At 43.1% G+C, this 24,083-nt stretch overlaps 1 protein-coding gene across 1 annotated transcript in view; it reads right to left on the bottom strand.

The window, feature by feature from the left end:
• The window catches only part of bckdha (branched chain keto acid dehydrogenase E1 subunit alpha), a 52,906-nt gene that overhangs the window by 5,446 nt on the left and 23,377 nt on the right, over positions 1–24,083 (bottom strand). The window contains exons 2-7 of the mRNA XM_048618226.1: positions 18,375–18,522; positions 17,092–17,200; positions 12,288–12,449; positions 11,288–11,494; positions 10,024–10,165; positions 204–375 (exon numbers count right to left, since the gene is read on the bottom strand). Of these exons, the coding sequence (XP_048474183.1) occupies positions 204–375; positions 10,024–10,165; positions 11,288–11,494; positions 12,288–12,449; positions 17,092–17,200; positions 18,375–18,522 (940 nt within the window). The remainder of the gene's footprint in view (positions 1–203; positions 376–10,023; positions 10,166–11,287; positions 11,495–12,287; positions 12,450–17,091; positions 17,201–18,374; positions 18,523–24,083) is intronic.

The raw sequence follows: 24,083 nt of genomic DNA, 5'->3' as shown, positions 1-24,083 counted from the left end.
AACCTGATTCAATTAGGATGCAGTACCGAGTTCCAATTCTATGTGAAAGACTGTAACAAAAAAAAACTTTACATTGTTATAGAGCCTCTCACATCCTCAGGACATTCCAACAAAGGACAAGATGAAGTCTGTGTCCTGTTAGTTTATAGGGAAGTGTTTACTATCTATTTTTTGTGCTGAACAAAGTCAGTGGTAATACCTACCTGTTTCCTGGATTGCTTCCTCCAAGCTTTTTCCTGCTCCTCATCCCACCAGCCCTTGTTCACCATGTAGTGTCGGAGCCTCGAGATGGGGTGGTCCTGTTTGTCCCAGTAGTTTACTTCATCTACAGATCGATAGGCTGAGCTGTCATCACTGGTACTGTGGTGGCCTATCCTGGAGAGATTTAGGATACAATTCCGCAATTAGTTGTGGATAGAAAGCCCCACCCTCCTTCCTGCTTGGAATATATTTACATAGACACATCATCTGCTATCTCTTGTGACTGTATGATGCTGCAGCAATGAGCATCCAGAAAGCTGCCTTATCATGGCTGAATTCTTGTGGATAGTGGAGCTAGGGTCCCTAGAACTGGAAGAAGGAAGCCTGGCTGATGTTTTGCCTCTTCTGCCTGAGTCCAGTTGTTGTAATCTGATAGCTGGGCATGTGAGCTCAGTTAACTATGGCATTGTGGACCAATGGCTAGCACGTATACCTTTGAGTCAGAAGGTTGTGGGTTCAAGTCCCACTGCTGAATCAAGGGCCCATAATCTAGGATGATGTATGCTGCAGGCCGCTGGATGACACATTAACCCCGAGTGTTCATACAGTCATACAGGAAACAGGCCGTTTGGCTCAACCCATCCAACCAAACCAGCTGAGCGGGTTTCCTAAACTGAACTAGTCCCATTTGTCTGTGTTTGGCCCATATCCTTCCAAACCTTTCTTATCCACGTACCTGTCCAAATGTTGTAATTGTACCTGCACCTTCCACTTCCTCTAGAAGCTCATTCCATATACACACCACCCTCTGTAAAAAAGTTGCCTCAGGATCCTTTTAAATCTTTCCCCTAAAAGGCCTTGGCTATTCACCTTATCTATGGCCCTCATGATTTTATAAACCTCTATAAGATTACCCCTCAGCCTCCTATGCTCCAGGGAACAAAAGTCCCAGCCTATCCCTTTAACTCAAAACTTCCAGTCTCAGTAACTTCCTTGAAAATCTTCTTTTGCATCCTTTCCAGTTTAATGAAGAGCATGAAAGCTTGTCTGGTGTCCTGGTCAATATTTCCTGCGCACCTCACAACATAAAACAAATTATTTTGTTTTCACGTTGTTGCTTGTGGGAGATTCCTGCGTGGAAACTGGCTGCCACATTTCTTATGTAGGCTGTAAAATGCTTTGTAAGGATTAGGGGATGAGAAAGACACTGCATAAATACAAGCCTTTCTTTCAATGATTGACTGTATCAGATCTGGACTACTGAATTTAAAGCCAGCCTACTGTCCCTGCCAAGATCCAACAGGGGGATACAGCAGTTCAAGTATAGTGCAGATTGACAACAGTGGGAATTTGAGGCTGACACTGCACTGTAGTACTGGAAAGTAGGAAAAGCTGCATTGTCAGAGGTACTATCTATCAGATGGGATAGTGAACCATGGATTAACTTACCAGTTCAAATAGACATGAAAGATTGTACAACGCCATTAGAAAAGAGAGCTCCCTTTCAATCACAACAGTAAATGGATTATCTGATCCTTCGTCTCATCATTTTTATGGTGCTCAAATTTACGCCTATGACAGGATCTAACTTCAAAAGCAAATGATTGCCTATATATTACTTTTGGATTGGTGGATTTGAAAGGTGCTATTACTACAAATATGATGTTTGTAATACCATTAGTTGCTGGGTCTGCCTTTTTGGTTTCGGATAAAAAGAAGGAACGAAAAAGAAATCAGTGATCTATTCTAGTGTCTGCCCAGCAGCAAACATTATAGGTTAAAGGGGCATGAGGTAGGTTGTCTTTATCTTTAGGTAGCTTGTAGCAAATAACTAAATATTGCACACACCAATTCAATTCTGACCTCAAGTTTTCTATTCTGCTCCACTGGAAAAATAGACAGCACTTTATCAAACAGTCAGTACTCAGTGACTTCCTAACAAGTCCAAGCCTAGCCACAACACAGACTTTCTGTAATCAGGAAGGTGCAGCCACAGCAATGAACTGAACTGGCAGTTAATGGCTAAGGAAGGAATATTGCTCAAGATGCCAGGGGAATTCACTGTTGCTCTGAAGCAGTTGAATATTTTACAGTGAGAACACTGAAAACGCAGACTGAGTCTTGATCTCACATCACCTTCAAAGGTGGTGCGCCTCCGCAACAAAGCACTCCCTCAGCAGTGCTTAAGGGTCCTGGAGTGAAGCTTCAACTCTCAGCCTCAAATGTGAGGGTATTTCTACTGTTTGAGGCCATCTCAGCTATTAGATCACAGAAAATGGACCCAGTGCCTCAGTGAGCAGAAGAGATAACAATCAGCTGATTCTTGGTGAGAAATGACAATTGATCAAAGAGTATTTGATTAGAGAAAAGTCGGGGAGTGTTATTGAAACCAGCCCAACCATGATCCTTCACCATATATGTGCAAGCAAGGCTTTGCGTCCATGTGTGACTGACCTTGTGCTCATTGTTCTTATTTTACCTTTGTTTTTATTATACCTTTGTTCTTATTTTCCCTTTGTTCTTATTTTAAAAATAGGTTGCAATGGACGAGGTGCTTTGATACAATTGAGAGCTGGTTGCTAGGTCACAGCAACCTCTAACGATTGTGTTTGATCACCCAAGAGGTGCAGCATTAACGTTTCACAGCATGGTGACATTTCAGAATAGAGACTGAGGGAGGGTGGAGCATGGGAACAATGTTGAATTAATATTTAACGAGTAGATCAAACTACTTACTCAACAAAGACAAACAGGACATCTATTGTGTATTTAAGTTAACAAACAGCATACAGTCTACTGCCTGTATTGCTTCCTGGGTCAGGGCTAGCCCAGACCACAGGACTGAGGTCTTTTCTTTCAAACCACTGAACCTAATGGCCTAAGGCAATTCATATGAACTGACATTGCGACAAAAGAGGTGACTAAAAGCTTGTTAGTTTAAAAAAGGCTTCAAGGAGGGCTTTAAACATGGACAGCAAACAGGTTTAGGATTGGATTTCCAAAGAAAGGCATGGCTGGCAATGGTGGGACAGTTAAAATCAGGAATTGGAGAAATGCAGATTTCTAAGAGACTTATGAAAGTGGAGGAACTTGCAGGGAAAAAGATTTTAATACAAGGTTGAGAATTTTCAATCTGAGGACGGACGGTAGATCAGCGAGCACAGTGATGATCAACTCTCACTCTAGCCAGTTGGAGAATTTTCAGACACCAACCGATACCCATGGACTTCTCACACTGGAAGTTGCTGCTGTGTACGAATTACGGAGGTCCGTGCAGCAGCTAGAAAATGAGAGAGAATGCGGGCAATGACAGTGACTTGGTGTCAGTTAGGATATGGGCAGCAGCATTTTGCTTGAGGTCAAGTTTATAAAAAGTGGTAGCAGCTCTGCAGAGAAGATTCCAGGCAAAACGCTACCTTGCTCAAAAAGAGGGGTTCGCTGGCATGGGAAATGAAGCCTTGGGCAGTCAGTGGTGAAAACTGACATTGTCACCAAGAGATTGAGGAGCAAGGACAGAGACTTGACACAGCACGTGATCTGTAAGGGACCCCTTTATGGCAGCACCCACGTGACCAGGTTTTCCATCAGCAAAGGAGTAGCACAGCTAAGCCAGAAGAAAATGGCGGCTGTATCCTGAAGCTGGCAACAGATAAATGGAAGGGAATTGCAGCGCTTTCCCTTACTTCAAGTTACTAGTAAGTATGAACTGGCTATACAGTGAATGGGTTTATCACTGAGGGTGCAGATAACGGGATCTCTGGGGATTCCATGACATCAAGACTGTTGTGAGCAGGCCTGAGAAGCTTCTGCAGAAGCGCACCATTTTGGTGAAACTTGGGCTGGTTGGATGAAGCTATCAGATGAGGATTGGAGGATAAATCTTCAAAGAAAAGGAGTTGGAATTGTATTAGCTCTGAACATTCAGAGCTGTGAAGGATTTTGGCTGAAATTAAGCACCATAAGCATGGAAAGGACATTCTGCAATTTGGAATGGATCTACCTTTCTTCATATCTATATGCTATTTAATATATAATTTGTAATATAAATATTGAAATAACAGAAATTGGGGTCATGATTTATTTTTGTAGATTTAGGATTGATTGTGCAACCAGAAGTTATAATTGGTTCCTTTGTCCTGTTGGGATCATAACACCGTACATCCAGTAGAGCACTCAGACTGTCATTCTGTTGGTCTGGGATGGTTTTAAACGACTGTTTAAGAAAATGATCTGTGCCTTAACCCACCACATCAGCCAGCTTTCCCAAGGTAGTGTCCACAGAATGTGACACCAAGAGGAAGGTGTAAAACTATTACCTACTTTAGCTTATCCTGTGGCTTAGCGCATTGATGTCAAAGCAAAATGTAAGATATTTGGTTTGAAAGCAAAATGCAGACTCAATATCTGGTGTGTGGAGGAGAGTGCGGGATTCGTAGTACAGAACTGTGCTGGTGCTTAGAGCAACACAATTTGGCCCATTCCTCCCCTCTTTCACCATATTTCTGCAATGTTTTATCTTATTTACTCAACTCCTTTTTGAAAGCTACCATAAAATCTGTTTTCACGACAATACTCAGCAGTATATTCCAAACTTTAATCCCTCACTGAACAAAAAGATTCTTCTTCATGTCACCAACAATTCATTTGTCAATCACTTTACAGCTGTTTTCTCTCATCAGCCACTGGAAACTTTACTTACTCTAAAACGTTCATGATTTTAAAATACCTGTATTAACTCCAATAGCCTTCTTTGCTCTAGAGACAACAACCCCAGCTTCTGCAGTCACTCCAAGCTATTTAATCCCTGGACCATTCCAGCAACACTTTGATGCGCTGCTCCAAAGCCTCCAAAGACAAGGAAATGTGAACAGATTTGACTTTAAATCTATTTTCCTTATGGCACAAATTCTAGTAAACTGGTATAAAGCTGCTATGTGCCAACTACCTCAGATACAACCGCAGGTACTGTGGCAGCTGGCAATGCCACAGTTTGCAGCTGGGCAGTTCCCTGGTTGCATTAGGGATGCTGCTAATGACACAATGTTTGTTTGTCAGACACAGATCTCATATCACTGTCAGAAACTGGGTGTCTGTGAAATGAGTCATCAAAAGCCTGTGGTTGGATCTTCCACTGAGTTGACTTACACGTAATTTTATTCAGCTTCCTCAAAAAGTGTGGTGCACAAGTTCTGAATTAGTCTTCTGCTTTTTGCAGCAAAGGTACACATATGATTTGCCTGTTCTTGGAAATGCAAATTTCACTGATTAGAAACTGAACTGGACCAGCCATATTGTGGCTGCAGGAGCTGGTTAGAGATAGAGAACTGTGTGGTGAATAATAAGTCTACTGTATTCCCAGTGTCTGTCCCAAAGTCAGGAGAGAGATGGATTACTTTCCATTCGCCTGATGAGTATAGCTCCAATAACAGTCAAGAAGATTGACACCATCCAGAACCAAGCAGCTTGCTTGTTTGGCATCCATTCACCACCTCCAACATTCACTTTCTCCTCCATTGATGCGTAGTAGCAACAGTGTGTACCTCACCATAGCTCCTTCAACAGCACTTTCCAAACCCACGATCTCTACCAGCTAGGAGGACAAGACTGGCAGATACTTGGGAACACCAACCCCTCCAAATTTCTCATCATCCTGATTTGGAACTAGATCCTTCACATTGGCTGAAAATCCTGGAAAATCCTCAGTTCTCTTCCTTAGTGTACTGAAAGTGTACCTACACTCCATGGACTGCGGTAGTTTAAGAAGGATGCTCACCACCGCCTTCTCCAGGGCAATAAATGTTGGCCTAGTTAGTGATGCCCTTAGATAAGATAAAATAAACCAGTGAAATAAAGTAATGTGTCACCAACTGTATCTCTTTGAGAAGCACAAAGCAAGAATGAACTTTCAAACTGAAAAACTACTGAGAAACCCAGAATCCTTAAACTGTTGAACAGGGCAGGGCAAGGAAAAGCAGGAATGTGCAGAATAATCCCTCCTGATTTCTAGCTCTCTTTCATGTTATCTGTTCATTTATTGTTTTCCTGCAGCTATGTTGCTGGAACATAATGAACATTATTAACTGTCAAGAGGGGATTAGGTATACCATATATTAAATAAAAGCTTCCATTAACACAAGTACCTCTTAGTGTAGTAAAACAACCCAAGGCACTTTCAGGAGAGTTATAATGTAAAGTTTAACATTTAGTCACATAAGTAGGTGACCAACAATTTATCAAAGAGGTATGTTTGAAAGACTGGCTTAAAAGAGAGAAAGGCAGATTTGGGAAATGCTTAGGGAAGGAATTTCAGAGCTTTGTGCTTCTGCAACTGAAGGTACAATTAAATGTGTGGAGTGACTGAAATCAGGGATGTACAAAATGACAGAATTGGAGGAATGCAGAGATCTCAGAGCATGTCAGGAGGTTGCAAAGATAGGGAGGGGCAAGGTGATAGAGGAATGTGAAAAGGGGGCAAGAAAAGGAAAAATTTGCAGTGGTTAAACAATGTCATTCATGCTTTATGGTCGTATAAGTTTATGTCTCTCATTTATGAAAAACAGAGGTGGTGTACTAGGAGTGGCTGTGTTATTAGCAGATAGTTCAAAAGCTTCCTGGTGCAAGATCAGGGTCAATAAGTCATCTAAATTTTTCAAGAAGATTTGTAGCTCGGGTTGTGGATGAGGTTGTAGATTTGCTCGCTGATCCGTTGGGTTTGGTTGCAAATGTTTCGTCACCCTGCTAGGTAACATCGTCAGCGCGCCTCCAGTGAAGCATCGGTGTTCTGTCCCGCTTGTTATTTATATGCCTTGGTTTGCTGGGGTAGTTGGTATTACTTGCGGTTCTGTTTCTCAGTGGTTTGTACACAGGGGTCTAATTCAATGTGTTTGTTGATGGAGTTCCAGTTGGAATACCGGGCCTCCAGGAATTCCCTGGTGTGTCTTTGTTTGGCTTGTGGGATTACGGATGTGTTGTCCCAGTCAAATTCGTGTCCCTTGTTGTCCATGTGCAGTGAGACAGGTGAGAATTGGTCATGTCTCTTGGTGGCTAGTCACAACTCAAGAGACATCAGCAAGACAGACTACCAAAAAATGAAGCCAGAGGGATCCAACACACCCCGATTCTATGGACTCCCCAAGGTACACAAACCGGGGGTCCTCCTCAGACCCCCTGTCTCACTGCCAGGTACACCAACATATAGACTTGCCAAAGAACTACAACAGAAATTGAAATACTTAGTGGACAACACTACCCACTCCATCCGCTCATCCCAAGAATTCCTCAACGTTATCAAGGACACTATGGTAGAAGAGGACAAGATGATGATATCCTTTGATGTAACAGCATGTTTTACATCCATAAACATCGACCTAGCCAAAGAAACAATTGCCACACTGCTGGACAAATCAAGTAGGCAGGCAACCCAGGACATCAACAACATCAACAAGGACACCACCATGAAACTACTAGATCTGTGCCTCACAACCCACTTTACTTTCAATAGCTGTATATACAAACAAATCAATGGAACACCAATGGGATCCCCAATAACAGGACTGTTTGCAGAAGCAGTAATGCAAAGTTTAGAACGAACAGCGCTCCCCACTATACAACCCAAACTTTGGATCTGATATGCAGATGACACCTTCATGATTATTAAATGCACAAGATTAGAAGAAACCCACTGACACATAAACAACATCCTTACTTGGATAACATTCACGAAACAAGAAGAGAACAACAACTGACTACCCTTCATGGACATAATGGAAGAATGCAAAAATAACAGGGAACTCCAGACCATCGTATATAGAAAGACTACACATACGACCAGATACTCAATTACACTTGCAACCACCCCAATGCCCATAAATGGAGCTGCATCAGGACACTATTCAAATGAGCCACAACACATTCCAGCAACCTGGAATTACACAAAGCTGAACAAGAGCACTTATACGGAGTCTTCAAAAGGAATGGATACGTGAAAAGCACAATCTGCCATTACCTTCGAGACAGATCACAACAGGAAGACACAACACGACCAGACTCACTAATCATCCCACCATACATCAAGGACATTTCAGAGATGACCACAAGACTACTCAAACCCCTAGGTATCAGAGTAGCCCTCAAACCAACAACCACTCTACAACACCTACTGATGAACATAAAGGATCCCATACCCAAGACCAGCAAAACTGGGTAATATACAAAATACCATGCAAGGACTGTGAGTAACACTACATAGGCCAAACCCCAGCAAACTGAGGCATATAAATAACAAGCAGGACAGAACACTGACGCTTCACCGGACGCAAACTGACAATATTACCTAGCAGGGTGATGAAATGTTTGCAACCAAACCCAGTGGCTTAGCAAGCATGTCTACAACCTCAATAAGGCATCTGCCATCTGTCCCCGGGGTTCCAGTTAACTCAAGATAAACTGCACCTGGTGTGATACAAATGCTTCCAACTAGAAAACTCGCTCTCCCGGGGCTGATGGTGAGAAAAACTGAACATTGTCCATGAATGGTTTAAACAACTTGTGAGGAGACTTCTAGCAATGGATCAGTGAATGAAGTGTGACTTCAGGTCGGATGCGTGTGGGGGACGACAATCGATTTTATGACCTGTGAAGATTTTAATATTCATTCAAGAAGTGTGCACATTGCTGGCAAGGACAGCATTTATTCCCCATCCCTAATTGTCCTTAGAAAAAGTGTTGGTGAGCTGCCTCCTTGAACACAACTGAATGCTTACTCAGTAGTTAAGAATCAGTCACTTGGCTTGGGTCTGGACTCACACAGGCCAGTCTGGGTAAGGACATCAGATTTCCTTCCCGAATGGTCACCAGTGAAACAATGGGATAATATCATGGTCACCATTAAGAATACGAGCTTTTCAGCCTAGACTTATTCAATTAATGGAATTTAATTTCCCGGCTGCCTCAATGGGATCTGAACGTGTCCTCAGGTCATAGTCTATGTGCCTCAGTTACTCAAACAGGTACATCGTCCTGAGCTTGGAGAGGTAAACTCCTGTGTTTTGACAGTGTGAAATGTTGGCTTAGCTCATTAACAGCAGTATGTTTATTGAGCTGAGATAGATTCATTACAGAACAGTAATGGAAACTTAATGGAAAATTTTGTGTGTTTAATACAAAGGTTCTACGGTGCCTCAAAAATATAGCAGGTCCTCACTTGAATTTGTTGTTGTATTCTTGCAAGGTGTAACATTTTAAGCAAATCAGATTTTTGTTTATTAAAGCTAAAGTAAAAGCTACGATTAGATTCTGTGCAAGCTTCCCATCAGAGAAGCAACTGAAACATTATACTCTGCAAGTTGAAATACCTTCTGAAGCAAAACTTCTATAATGGTAAACTAAATTAGTTGTAAAATAAAAAAAAATTAAAATGTAAAAGTGTACAGCTATTTTTCCTCTCTGTTTGGGGCCTCTGCAGCCTGTCTCTCCCTGCCTGTGCTCACTCTCTCTCTCTGCCTCGGCCCTTCCTCCTGCCCTTCACCGAGGCCCTCTGTGCCCATCCTCACTCCTTCTCTCTGCCTGGGCCCCCAGGCCCTCTCTCTCCCTGCCCAGGCCTCTGTGCCCTCCATCCCTTCCTCTGCCTGGGTCCTCTGTGCTCTCCCGGTCTCTCTGCCCAGCGTCCTAAGCATTCACTGTCCCTCTCTAATTTTGGCATTGAAGGGCAGGGTTTGTCCACCCTGTTTATCTACCCAGTAGAAACTGTTAAAGAGTTTATATTGTTTGCCAACTTAAATCATTAACAGACACGATTAACAAGCCATCATCCAGTGTGTTTACCTGTAAGTCATGGCCTCGATGAGAAAGGGTTGGTTTTCTGCCACTGCTCTGCGCCTTGCCTCTTTGGTTGCATTATAAACAGCAAAGACATCATTCCCATCCACTCTGATTGAAATTATCCCATAACCAGGGCCTCTGGCAGCTATTGGGAGAGAGGGAAGGTGTTAACCAATGCATACAATTCCTGAGATCCAAAGGATCCATTCTAACAGTTTAGTCTCAATTTTGACCTAACCCACACAATGGCAATGGGTCAGGTTGGTTCAAGTCAGGTTTGGAGAGAGGGGTCTTGGGGACCTGTTTTATTCCCCTGCTCAATATTATATTTCATTGACTTCAATAAAGCTTAAAAACAGGCAGGTGTATGGAAATGCACTAACTCCAATCCACCTGATCTATCACGACTGTACTTCACTCCCAATATTCTGGGCACACCAGACTTTTAGGTTACGAAGATCTTGGAATGGGTATGGACTTCAGTTAGTTGGATGGACTGGAGAAGCTGGGCTTATTCTCCTTAAAGCAGAGAAGGTTAAGAGCAGATTCGATAGATGGCATTCAAAATCTTGAAGGCTTTGGATAAGAGAAAATAAGGTGAAACTGTTTCTATTGACACAAGAGTCTTCAACCAGAGGACACAGATTTAAGATGATTGGGAAAAGGACGTGCAAAGCCAGAGTTTTTGTTTTAAGTGCAGTGAGCCATGTTGATGTGGTATGTGCCTGCTTGAAAAAGGTGAAAGCTGGGAATTTAATAAATATTTGAAAAAAGAACAAAATTGTAAGGCTGCAAGCAACAGCAATGGGACCAACTGGATCACATTTTCAACAAGATGTTACAGAAATGACAAGCCGAATGGCTTCCTAACGTCCAGTATCATTTTTGATTTGATTGATATTTATGACATACAGCAAACTTTGTTTTAACCAGCATCTTATGAACTGGCACTCTCAACAAACAGGCAGAAATTATACACCTGAAATACTGGAAATTTACTGTACTATTGCAAAGTCCTAGTAGTCAGTTGAGGGTATGAGTGAGAAGGCTGTCTGTCAGTAAATTTTATTTAAGGCAAGGTTGCATTTAAGTGATTTATGCTGTAAATAAAGTATAACAGTGATGTGTTGCGTATCTATTATCTAGTGTGTGTTTCTACATTGATAATGTGGACCTCTTGATCAATCGGTACACTCCTGGGTCCCATAGGTGCCGGTTAATAAAAAGTTTGCTGGATTTGCCTCTCTACGCCGGTCCCAGTACCTACCAATGCCGTCTCCTCTGTATTGCTCATGGGTTGGTGTTGAGATTGCGTAGCCATTGTTCCTGCAGAAGAATATGATGGGACATTCTAGAGTGGCTGAAAAGTTGAAACCAGCATGAGCATCCCCTTCGCTTGCAGCGCCCTCTCCAAAGTAGCAGATGACTGCACGGTCCTCCTGACTCACTTTGTAAGCATATGCAGCCCCAACAGCTGGAAGCAAAAAGCAGGCATGTTGTCAGAGAATTCAAACAGGAGATATTGATTGTGCTGACATCTAGAGGATGGAAGAACAATAGTAGAGGAGGATTGATCAATCAATCTTGGGGCTGACTGTCTGTGCCTGCTCCTGACTCCTACCTTGCCAAGACAGCTTTGCTCTGGCCTAAGGAACAGATAGATCGATCAGCAAGGGGAACACAGAGCAGTAATGTCCAACTGCAGAACAAAGAGAAAATAGATCTCTAAAGACAGAATGCTGCACTCATCAACACAACAAGAGTGTGAGCACGAGCCAGCTGAGGGCAATCCCTAGCTGTGGAGGAGCTAGGGGAACAGCACTGTACCTGGGAAAGAAAGAGTGAGGGGTGAGGGCAGTGGCAATGGAATTTAAGGTACTACACCTGATATGGAGAAGAGGAGAAAGGACAGGCATGGTACCTGATGGAAAGGATGGGGGAAGAGCATAATTCCGGTACAGAAAAGGTGCTGTAACCCAGGAGGGCTCTTGTGAATGCTTGACTGCTGGAGGCCATGTTTTTAGCTTCCAGTTTGTTCTGCTTACATCCTGTGGGCAATCCCCAGTGAAAAGCTGATCAAACATCTTGCTAGCAGAACCAAAAGGGAAATCTAAACATAATCTGCTTGGTGGAAAATCTCGTTGTGTTACGTGGCAAAATATTTTACAACCACACTTGATTTTAGAAGTGGGTCAGGTGGTAAGGAGGAAAATAATAATTGAAGGTGGAGAGAGTGTGAAGGTAATGCTTAGTATGTAAATTCTTACCCTGCGGTATTTGCGTTGCCAAAGGAGATGAGATTGTAACAAAATGGAGATCCTTGCTGCCATAGTGAACAGGCATCTGACGTCCTTTACCCACATCTCTGGCACTGGCATAGCACTGTGCCATGAACAGCTCCAGCGGGAAGCCTCTGTACATTAAGACACCTAGGCAAGAGGAAAAGAATAAGCAGGTTAGAGAATGATAGCCAGGAGTTATGCAGTGCTTCACCATCTCTCCAGGGTTCCAATGAGAGCAACCGGTCACTAATGAATAAATCAGAGACCTAGCTGCTGTTGTTAGAATGTAGACGATACATGCACAGCAAGATCCCACAAACAGTGCACAAATGAGTTACAAGATGAACAATTGCAGTGGGGAGGGGTGTTGGCTGGGATGCTGGGAGAGCCCCCTGCTCTTCCTCCAATTGCTCTATGGAATCGTTCTGACTCGTCAGAACCTCTGAAACAAGTAGGGAAGGTCTGGTTGAAATATCTCACCCAAAGGGTAAGACTCTGTCAGTGCAGCATCCGTCAGTCCAGATTATGTGCTCCAGTCCCATAAAGAATCCAATTATTCTAATTCATAGCCAATAAATAAGGCTGACATTCAGGTATGGAATCGCTAAAAATAAGACAGTGAACACTGCATGGTTTCTGAGGATTCAGAATAGAGGAGGGTGGATAGGAATTAATGAGTAAGTATTGTGCACATTACAGTACAGGAGGCTATTCAGCCTATCACGTCTGCAATGGCCCTCCGAATAAGCATCTCACATAATGCCACTCTCCTGCATTCTCCATGTAACCCTGCATACTGTTCTATTTCATAGTCTATAGCTCCTTCAGAAGCTTCCACTGAATCTGCTTCTGCTGGTCTCAGGCAGTACATTCCGGACCCTATCACTATTTGTACTCATTCACAGAATGTAGGCTGGCTAAACCAGAATTTACTGCCAATCGTTAATTGCCCTTGAGAAGTTGGTGGTGAGCTGCCTTTTTGAACTGCTGCAGTCCTTGAGGTGCACGTACAGCCACAGAGTGTTTAGGAAGACAGTTTCAGGATTTTGACTCTGCGTCAGTGAAGGAACAGTGATTTAGTTTCAAGCCAGGATGGTGTGTTGCTGGGAGAGGAATTTTCAGATAGTTGTCTTACCAGGCACGTGCTGGCCTTGTCCTTGTTGGTGGTCTAGGACATGAGATTGAAAAATTCTGATAAAGGTGCTGGTACACATTCCAGTCACTGTACATCAGCGGAAGAGGGAGTAAAAGTTGAAGGTTAGTGGATGGGGTGTCAACGAAATGGACTGCTATGTACTGAATGATGTCGAGCTTCATGAATGTTGTTGGATTGCACTCATCCAGGCAAGTTAGGAGTATCCCATCATACTCATGGCTGGTGCTTTCTAGGTGGTAGACAGGCACTGGGGAGACAGGAGGGAAGTTACTTGCTGCAGAATTCAGAGCTTCTGATCTGCTTTTGAAGTTGTGGTATTTTTACAGTTGGTCTAGTAGTTTCTGGTAAATGGTAACCCCCAGGCTGTTGATAGTGAGGGATCTAGTCCCAATGATGTGATTGATGTCTAGGAGAGACGGTTAAATTCTCTCTTGTTTGGGATTGTCGTTGCATGGCCCTTGAGTGTTGTAAATGTTAGTTGCCACTTATCAAACCACGCCTGGATGTTGTCAAGGTCTTATTGCATCTGAATAAAGGCTGCGCCTGAGAAATGGTGAATGGTGCTGAACGTTCTGCAATCATTAGTGAACATCCTACTACAGAGCTTATGTTGGAGGGAGGCCATTGATGATGCAGTTGAAGATGGTTGGGCCCAGGACACCATTCTGAGGAATTCCAGAGTTATCCTGGGACTGAGATGAGTGATCTCCAATAACCACAACTATCTTCTTTTGTGCTAGGTATGACTCTAATCAAACTAGAGTTTCCTCTCCACCGATTCCCATTGACTTCAGTTATGCTGGGCTTCTTGATGCCACACTTGGTCAAATATTGCCTTGATGTCCAGGGCAATCACTCCCACCTTACCTCTGGAACTCAGCTCTTTTGTCCCTGTTTAGACCAAGGCCAGAATCAGGTCAAGAGCTAAGTAGCCCTGGCAGAACTCAAACTGAGCATCAGTGAGCAGCTTATTTCTGATATGTGCCACTTGATAGCACTGTCAATGACCAGTTTCATCATTTTATTGATGATCAAGAGCAGACTGATGGGCTGATAACTGGCTGCACTGTATTTGTCTTGGTTTTTGTGAACAAGACATAGTTAAGCAATTTTCCACATTGCTGGATAGATGCCAATATTGTAGTTGTACTGGAACAGCTTGGCTAGGGGCACAGCAAGTTCTGGAGTACAAGTCTTCAATACTATTGCTGGAAATGTTGTCAGACTACATTGCCTTTTCAGTATCCAGTACCTTCAAGCATTTTTAATACCACGTGGAGTGAACAGTGCTGGTTAAAGACTGGCATCTGTGATGCTTGGAACCCCAGAAGGAGGCTGAGATGGATCATTCACTTGGCAATTCTGGCTGGAGATGGCCACAAATACCTCAGATTTGTCTTTTGCATGGCTATGCTGTGCTCCCACATCACTGAGGATAGGAATATTGTGCAGCCTTTTCTTGCAGAGCTTATATCTGATCCATTGGCTGTGAGATCACTCAGCCCTATCTATACAATACCATTTCAACCCATTAGGCATGCAAATAATCCTCTAACGTAGCTTTACCAGGTTGATACCTCATTTTTAAGTATGCCTGGTGGTGCTCCAACCACTTCACTGAACCAAGATCGATCCCCCGGCGTGGTGGCAATGCTAGAGTGGGGGAATATGTCAAACCGTGAGGTTACAGATTGTGTCTGAATACAATTCTGCAGCTGCTGATGGCCCACAGTTTTGAGTTTCTGGATGCTTTTGAAGTCTGTTCAATTTAGCACAGTGATAGTATCACACAGTCCAATGGACAATATCCACAATGCAAGGAAGAGACCTCACCTTCACAAGGACTGGTTTATGGTCACTCTTACTGATGTTGTCATGGACAGGTGTGTGTCTGGCAAGCAGATTGGTGAGGATGAGGGCAAGAGTATTTTTCCTCCTTGTCGGTTCCCTCACCACCTTCTGCAGACCCAATGTAGCTATATTCTTTTGGACTCAGCTTGGTAGCTAGTGGTGCTACCTCACCAGTCATGGTGAGGTACTGAAATCCACAAACATAGAACATTATGTGCCTTTATCACCCTTAATTTTCCTCCAATTGGTATTCAACATAAAGGTATAGTATTACATCAGCTGAGGAAAGGTGTGGTAAGTGATAATTAGCAGGAAGATACTTTGACCACATTTCACCTGATGCCATGAGACTTCATGAAGTCAATGCTGAGGGCATTGTCTTGGGAAACCTCCTGACTATATTACTGCGCTGCCATCTCTGGCAGGTCTGTCCTGATGGTGAGCCATTACATACTCCATGATGGTGGTGTCTGGGAAATTGTGTGTAGGGTATGATTCTGACAGTATGGCTATGTCAGACAGTCGATTGTCTAACCTATTTTCTCAATCTTGACACAAGCCCTTAGAGATTAGTAAGGAGGACTTTTCAGGATCCACAGAGTTAGGTTTGCCACTGTCATTTCTGGTGCCTAGATTGATGCGCAGTGGTCCAATCAGTTTCATTCCTTCTCTTAGCCTTCATATGGCTAGGCCACTTCAGAGGGCAGTTAAGAGTCAACCAGATCGCTATGGGTCTGGAGTCATATGTAGGCCAGACCAAGTAAGGATGACAGATTTCCTTGCCTAAAGAATATTGGGTGGGGTTTTTACAACAATCAGTAATAGTTCTGCAATTACCAATAGACCAACAGACTTATCAATTTAATTCAAATTTCACCATCTGCTGTGGTAGGATTTGAAACCTTGCTCCAGAGCATTAGCTTTGGTCTCTGTTTTACTGGGCCACTGACATTACAACTATGTCAATGCTGCCCATTCTGAAGAGACAGGGGAGTACAATAGCACTGTTGGATCATCCTTATACTGTGGCATTGCAAAAAGGAAGGCCCGGGAAGTTTCCCTCTAACTGGCACTGCTCGCTGAACCTCTCCTGGGGAAGCTAAATATAGAATCTTATAATACAGGAGGAGGTCATTCAGCCCATCATGCCCATATTCTCTCTTTGATAGAGTTACCAAGTTTGTCCCTCTTCCTGGTCTACAATGCTATCAATTTTTCCATTTTCATTTTGCAGGTTACAATGGAGGCAGCTTCCACCACTCTTTCAGCCAGAGTTTTCCAGATCATTTCAACTCGTTACATACAACTCACTGCATGGAAAAATCCTCATCGCCCCTCAAGTTATTTTGTCAATTATGTTAACCAGCGTCCTCTGCTTAATAATTCACATTCAAGAGTAAAGATTTTCTGTGGAATAATTCAAGGAAATCCTGCAAAATTTAGAATGCTTGCCACTAAAGTTCCTATTAACCATCACTGTTCAAAGGAAGAACAACCCCAGCTTCTCAATATAAATGAAGTAATTGAGTAAATCCATTCTGCATCCTCTGAGGCTTTGACATCTTGAGTAGGGTGTGGTACCTTAAGAATGCGACAGAGTGTTCCAATTGAGGCCTAGCCAATGGTTTATAGAAGGGCTTAGCTGCTCAGTGAAGCCTTGAGTAATATTCCTATCTGTGGAACTAATAGAAAGTCGGGTCTCGTGGTGTGAAGCCCCAGTGCACATGGACATTTTGTCAGCAGACTATACTACCCTGATTACAGACTTCACGTTTCACTTACCTGCTTCCCTGTACTGCCCAAACACCATGTCATTGGATTCCAGTGCGGCAGCACTGCCAATATGTGTGCCCTCCTCACCATAGTTGGTCATATAAAAGGTTATGCGGCCCTGTAAAATAAGCAGAGTGTCTAACTATTGTACAGGCCAGTGAACTGCACCACAACAGTGGCAGGATAGATCTCACTGTGACAAACTCTTGAACTTATACCAGAACCTTCATGCACTTCATGAAGCTACAAAGCGCTTGAAAACCAGTAATGTACTGTAGAAAGTATAGTTACTGTTTTAATTTCAGATACAGGGCTGCAAACATGCACACACTCACTTCCACAAACAGCAATGTTACAACAGCCAAGGAATTTGTTTATCGTCTTTGGTGAAGAGATAAACATCCAGGATGTAAGATCTGTAACACAACTTTATTCAGTGCCCCTTCATGGTACAGTGAGATAGAAAAGTTTAGAAAGAGGCATGATAAAAACTGATTCCAGAATAGAAGGATAATGGGAAAAACAAGTTTTTGGCAACCTCTTTGCATCAACTGAAAGATGATGAAATCTCCAAGACTGCTTGCATACTCAAAATGCAAGAATGCTGAAGCCTGTTCAAACAGCCAAATCCAGATATAGCAGCCTTGAGTTACAAGGCAAGGTAAATCAGTAGTGAATGCAAAAAATGACCTGAGGTTCACGTGTATTTATATCTGATTGGTCCAGGGAGGTTTCCTCAGGGTAGGATAACCACAGATTGAGTTTGATTTGGTATTGGGAGTGGTTAGTTGTAAGAACAGCATGGTAAAAATAACTGATCAACTCAATAGAGACAGAAGACATGTTTATGACCAGATTCCAAACGCTGCAAGACAAGTCACGTCCTCTTCCGTCCTGAACTAGTGCAGGATGTATAAATACAAGATTGCCTGGGTTTATTGCAGAGTTTATGTGAAACTCTGCTGGTTAATAATATATCTGATTGAAGTAGTCTCTTGGTCAAGCTTTTCTTATGAGATGAACACTAAGTCAGCTCAGGGCTTCTAAAGATTTTAAACATACCAGGAATAACGTCCCTTGCTCTTCTCATTGCTCCAAGGGATCTGTTACACCCACCTGAGGGGGCTGTTTAACAGCTCATCTGAAAGATGGCACCTCAGACAGTCCAGCACATCCTCAGTTCTGCACCAGACTGTCAACTTACATTACTATACTCAGGGTCAAACTAATTAGCAGCTCAGTGACAAAGCAGGTAGAATATCCCGTTCCTCTCAATGCCTTGCAATGTTTACCTGTCGCTGGGACTCATATAGAATGCGATCCATTGTGTTCAGCAGTGTCATCTTCTGATAGAACTTCAGCACCATGTCCTTAGGCAACTGCAGGAAGCACAGCGGTAGTGAAGAATAAAACAGATGCAAGAACAGTGGAAGCAGACCTCTGAACAGAAAGCTTAATACCGTCAGCAAAAATAGCAATTTAAACCTTAACGTTACTGCACTGAGAGTTTTCGGATCCTTCAAGGAGGAAAAGGAGTTAAAACCAAAAAAACTGCGGATGCCACACCTGAGATGGACAGAACTGAATTAGGCTTTACAGACAAATGTATTTTCAAGACCCAATCTATGTTAGCACAACATTTTTTTTAAAGAAAACACACTTTTCAGGTCTGCAGGCAAAAAGCAGAGCAATGGCATTAAAGAATAGGTTGGATGAACAGAATGGTTCCATCTCTTCTGTACAATCCTTTTCTGGAATCTAAAGATTGTTGGATGATTACTACCAGTGCTACTATCTCTGTAGCTGCTTCCTTTAAAATCCTTAGATGCATTGCATCAGGTCCAGGGGATTTATTGGCCTTTAGCTCTATTAGTTTCCCTCGTCATGGTTACTGTGTTTATTTTCTCCCCTTCCCCAGATTCAATGTTTTGGCCTTAAATGCTTTCTGTGGCAGAGAATTCCACAGGCTCACCATTTTCTTGGTAAGAAATTTCTCCTTATGTCAGTCCTGAATGGCTAACCTGTATCCTTAGACTGTGACCCCTGGTTTTGGGCTCCCAAGTCATCAGGAATTCTGTCAAGACCTGTTAGAATTTTATTGGTTTCTATGATATCCCTCCCTCACTCTTCTGCACTTGAGTGAATAAAGTCCTCGTCAATCCAGTCTTTCTTCAGACGTCAGTCCTGCCATCCCAGGAATCAGCCTGGTAAACCTTTGCTGCACTCCTTCCATAGCCAGAATGTCCCTCCTCAGATAAGGAGATCAAATCTGCACACAATACTCCAGGTGTGGTCTCTGTAAGTCCCTTTACAATAGCAGCAAGACATTGCTGCTGCTGTATTCAACTCCTGTCATAATGAAGGCCAACATACCATTTGCCTTCTTCATTATTTACTGCACCATTGTGCTCACTTTCAGCAACTGGTGTTCAAGGCAACTGAGGTCTCATTTCCCAATCCATCACCATTCAGATAATAATCTGCCTTCCTGTTTTTGCTACCATACTGGACAACTTCACATTTATCTACATTATCCTTCATCTGGTAAGCATTTGCCCTCTACTTAACTTGTCCAAATCACAAACATCTTTGCATGCTTGCTGTCTGTCCTTTAGAAGAGTCACATATGTACTCCTGAATACAAGTTCCCAAATTTGTTGTCCTTGCAACCATGCCTCTGAAATGGCTGTAAGATCATTCTCCTTAACCTCTATTTGCATCACTAATTCATTTACTTTGTTCTGATTATTAGTGTAGTTAAGTAAAGAACCATTTATTTTAACACCATTTTATCTCCCATGATCCAATCTACTGCTTTTTTATTTTATGCATGTACATTCTCACCTTCCTGTCCCACTCATTATTAAAATAATTGCCTTGCAATGCATAACCTTTTTCTTTGTAAGTCTACATGTTCCCCTCCTGAATCCACCCCATCTCTAGTTAGTTTCAAGTTTCAATTGTCACTGTTCTACAATACTACTATTATATACCTGATGGCAACAAAGAAGAAGGATTATTCCTGAATTAACTTTCTACCACAGCTAGAGTGTCAATTCAATTGGCATGTGCACCAACAAATCCAACTGTGGGAGAGTTGTGGCTGTAAGAATCTGGGTTCCCTGGCCTGGGACACTGTACCTTATACTATGTCTAATATATTTACTCTTCAGATGTGTGCATTGTTGGTGTTTATTGTCTATTCCTTAGTTGTTCTGTGCAGGTGGTTCTTCTTGAACCATTGTGTGACTGTTTGATACAAGTGCTGCATTGAATACATGCAAACCACTGTGAAACAAGACTGTTCTTTGCTCTTTGCCTTGACAGCAGGTCTATCCACAGGATGCAGCGTCTTCTGCCTTCTGAGTAAGACCTTAGTATCCCTGTGGACTCTCTTTAAACGTGCTCCCTGTTCTTAAGCAAATAATGCTCATTGTCTGTGCATCTTTTAACAACACAACCAACAAAGCAGTGACCTGGTACACCATCTTACTTTTGGGGTAGTTAAGAGGCAAATGCATTGATGTGAGATGGGAGTCATGTGACCTTTGAGCTGCATGAATGTGCAACCATGCAACAACCTGAAACTTACCACGCACTGCAGCAAACAGGCTGCATACAGCATGGAGAAATTAGACAGAAGGTAGACACAGATTGGGAAAGGACAGCAGTCAGTCTTCCCTAAAGGGCATGACTGAACCAGTTGGATTTTTATCCACACTCTGCCAACTTCACAGTCACTTTTGCTGATCCCAGCTTTTTTTTCCCCTAAAAACTTATCCTGGTGGCAAGTGAGCTTGTTTTTCCTGAATTAGCAGTTCAGAAACAGGTTTGACAGCACACCGGATCTGCCGCTCGTCACAGTTTATTGCTTTTCCAAATTATTTGCATTTCAAGGTTTCGATCATTGTTAAACTTTGCTCGAGTACCTTGCCATTGCAATGGCAACAGGCACAACCTTACACAGTGGCAGTGCCTATGGCAACACAGCCAGCGATACTGCAGGTAGATTTCTGTATCAAAGGACAGGAAGATCCATAATATTGAGGCTACGCATAAATATTGGAACATGCGTAGCCTCAATGAAATGTATTTTTCCCTCCAAATGTTTCAGATCAATTCAGCTCAAAACCTGAGGTAGGGATTTGCTCGCTTCCCTATTCCAAACATTTGGCTGTTACTTCCCCGGCCAGCCCACTCCTGTCTCTGTCCCACTTACCACCCTGCTCCCTCGCTGCTAACCACTCCTCGCAAGTGAGGGAGGTGGGTGCTGACTGAGAGGGAGGCAGGGAAGGGTTAGTGGTGAGGTAGCCAGGGAAACAGTGAGCAGGACAGCAAGTATACATCGGCTGCACAATGATGCACATGTGCTTATGGATGGAGTGGGTAGTGACCTCTGGTTCTAGGTACACATCCATGCCATCTCCTGTACCAGGTTTCACTTCCAATACAGTGGCAGGAGACACTCTGATGCCACCATCTACCACTGAAATAGGAAGCATTTGTGTGGGGCTGACTGGAATGGTGTGAGACACTGCAATTTATAGAATGCAATTTAATAGTATTTTCCTCATAGACACCCACCCCAGATTTACTGGTGACAAGGTAAACAATCATTTTATCAAATATTTCCAAATCTAATATCTGGAAGGATGGCCCTGACTTTTTTGCTACAAGAAAAGAATTCTATGATAATATGATACTTGTGCCATCTGGTGGTCAGTTGTCATTTCTCAGTCCAGTGACTTGGAGACGGTAAAGGCTGCAGATGCTGAAAGCTAGAGTCAATAGATGTGGAGCTGGAAAAGCATAGCGGGTCAGACAGCATCTGATGAGCAGGGAAGTCTACGTTACAGGCCAAAACCCTTCATCAGTCCTGACAAAGGGTTTTGGCCCAAAACGTTGACTTCCCTGCTCCACGAATGCTGACTGACCCGCTGTGCTTTTCTAGCTCCACATTTATTGACATTGAGTCCAGTGACCCTTTGTTCACGTGATTTGAAACGTTAAATCTGTCTTCTCTCCACGGATGCTGCCAGACCTGAGTTTGTCCAGCAACTTCTGTTTTTGTTTGTTTCAGATCACTAGCATGTGCAGTTCTTTGTTTTGTTTTAACTGGGAACTTACCAGTTAGGAGCAGAAGTAGGCCTTTAGCTCCTCAAACCTGCTCTGCCATTTCATAAGACCGCGGCTGTTCTGACTGTAACTTCAACTCCACACTTCCACCAAACAATAGTAACCTTTCACCGCCTTGTTTTCCAAGAATAAATCTGTCTTGAATATTAAAAATATTCAAAGAATCTGTTTCTAACTCTTTTTGAGAAAGTGAGTTCCTCATGTTTATTACACGATTTACAAGAACCATCCTTTTCACTGACCCTATGCCACTGTGAATGTTGCCACTTTTATGCACAGCTCTTCTGTGATTTCATTTCCTTTTGATACATCATCCAAGTGGCTATTTTCCACACAGGGCTCTGTAGCAAGTTTGCCCTAAACAGCTTTTAAACCGCAGTGTAGAGGGGGAAAACTCTTCACATGTGAACAATCATCTAACAGATGTCACACTGGGTGATCAGGAGCAGAAGCCAAGAAACAGGATGTCCTTAGCCCAAGAATGATGAACTGCATTGCTAAACCTTATTGCTGAGATCAGTTAACTGCTTAGGTTACCGCAATCCTGTTGAAAGTTTCTCACTGAGCGTAGCAACAAGGTGCTCCCAAGAGTCAAGGGGAATCGGAGGAAAATTCTGGGCTAGTTGAAGTTGTACTCAGCACAAAAGAAGATGGTTGCAGTAGTTTGACGTCAGTCACCACAGCTGCAGGATATTGCTGCAGGAGTTCCACAGGCTGGAATCCTCAGCCCAACCATCTTCAGCTACTTCATCAACGTCCTCCCCTCTGTCATAAGGTCAGAAGTGAGAATGCTTGCTGAAAATTGCACAAGATTCAACACCATTTGGAACTGCTCAGATATTGAAGTAGTCCAAGTCCAAAGCAACATGATCTGAACAATATCTAGATTTAGGCTGACAAGTAGCAAGCAACATTCCTGCAATGTAAGTGCCAGGAAATGACCATCTCCAATAAGACAGAATCCAACCATCACCCCTTGACATTCAATAGCATCATCATCGCTGAATTCCCCACTATCAACATCCTGGGAGTTACCATCGATCAGAAACTGAAATGGTCTAGCAATATAAATATTGTGCGTACAACTGCATGTCAGAAGCAAAAAGCTCATCTCTGGACTCCCCAGAGTGTGTCCGCCATCTACAAGGCACAAATCAGGAGTGTGATCGAATTCTTCCCACTTGCCTGGATGGGTGCAGCTCCAATAACATTCAAAAAGCTGACATCATCCAAGACATGGCAGCTCTTCCGATTGGTACCAGGTCCACAAACATCCAGTCCCTCTACTGTGTTGATGCTCCGTAGCAACAGTGTGTATCATCTACAAGATGCACTGCAGAAGTTCACCAAGGTTGTTTGGACAGCACCTTCCAAACCTACTAACACTATCATCTTAGAAGGACAAGAGCAGCAGACACATGGGAACACCATCACCTGCAAGTTCCTCTCCAAGCCATTCACCATCCTGACCTGGAAATTTTAAGTCGCCTTTCCTGGAACTTCCTGCTCACCAGCATTGTAGGTCTACCTCAATCAAATGCATTGCAGCAGTTCAAGAAGACAGCTGACCAGCACTTTCTCAAGGTCAAACAGGGGAAGACAATAAATGCTTGTCCAACCTGCAATGCCCACATCGCATAAATGAATAGAAAATAAAACAAGGCAACATCACTACCCACTGTATCAGAGATAGTAGGAAACTGCAGATGCTGGAGAATCCAAGACAGCAAGGTGCACAGCTGGATGAACACAGCAGCCCAAGCAGCATCATAGGAGCAGAAAGGCTGATGTTTCGGGCCTAGACCCTTCATCAGAAATGGGGGAGTGGAAGGGGGTTCTGAAATAAATAGGGAGAGAGGGGGAGG

This window comes from Rhincodon typus, chromosome 39 (assembly GCF_021869965.1).
Source record: "Rhincodon typus isolate 14 chromosome 39, sRhiTyp1.1, whole genome shotgun sequence".
NCBI lineage: Eukaryota > Metazoa > Chordata > Chondrichthyes > Orectolobiformes > Rhincodontidae > Rhincodon > Rhincodon typus.
This window is presented reverse-complemented; position numbering and strand designations above follow the sequence as displayed.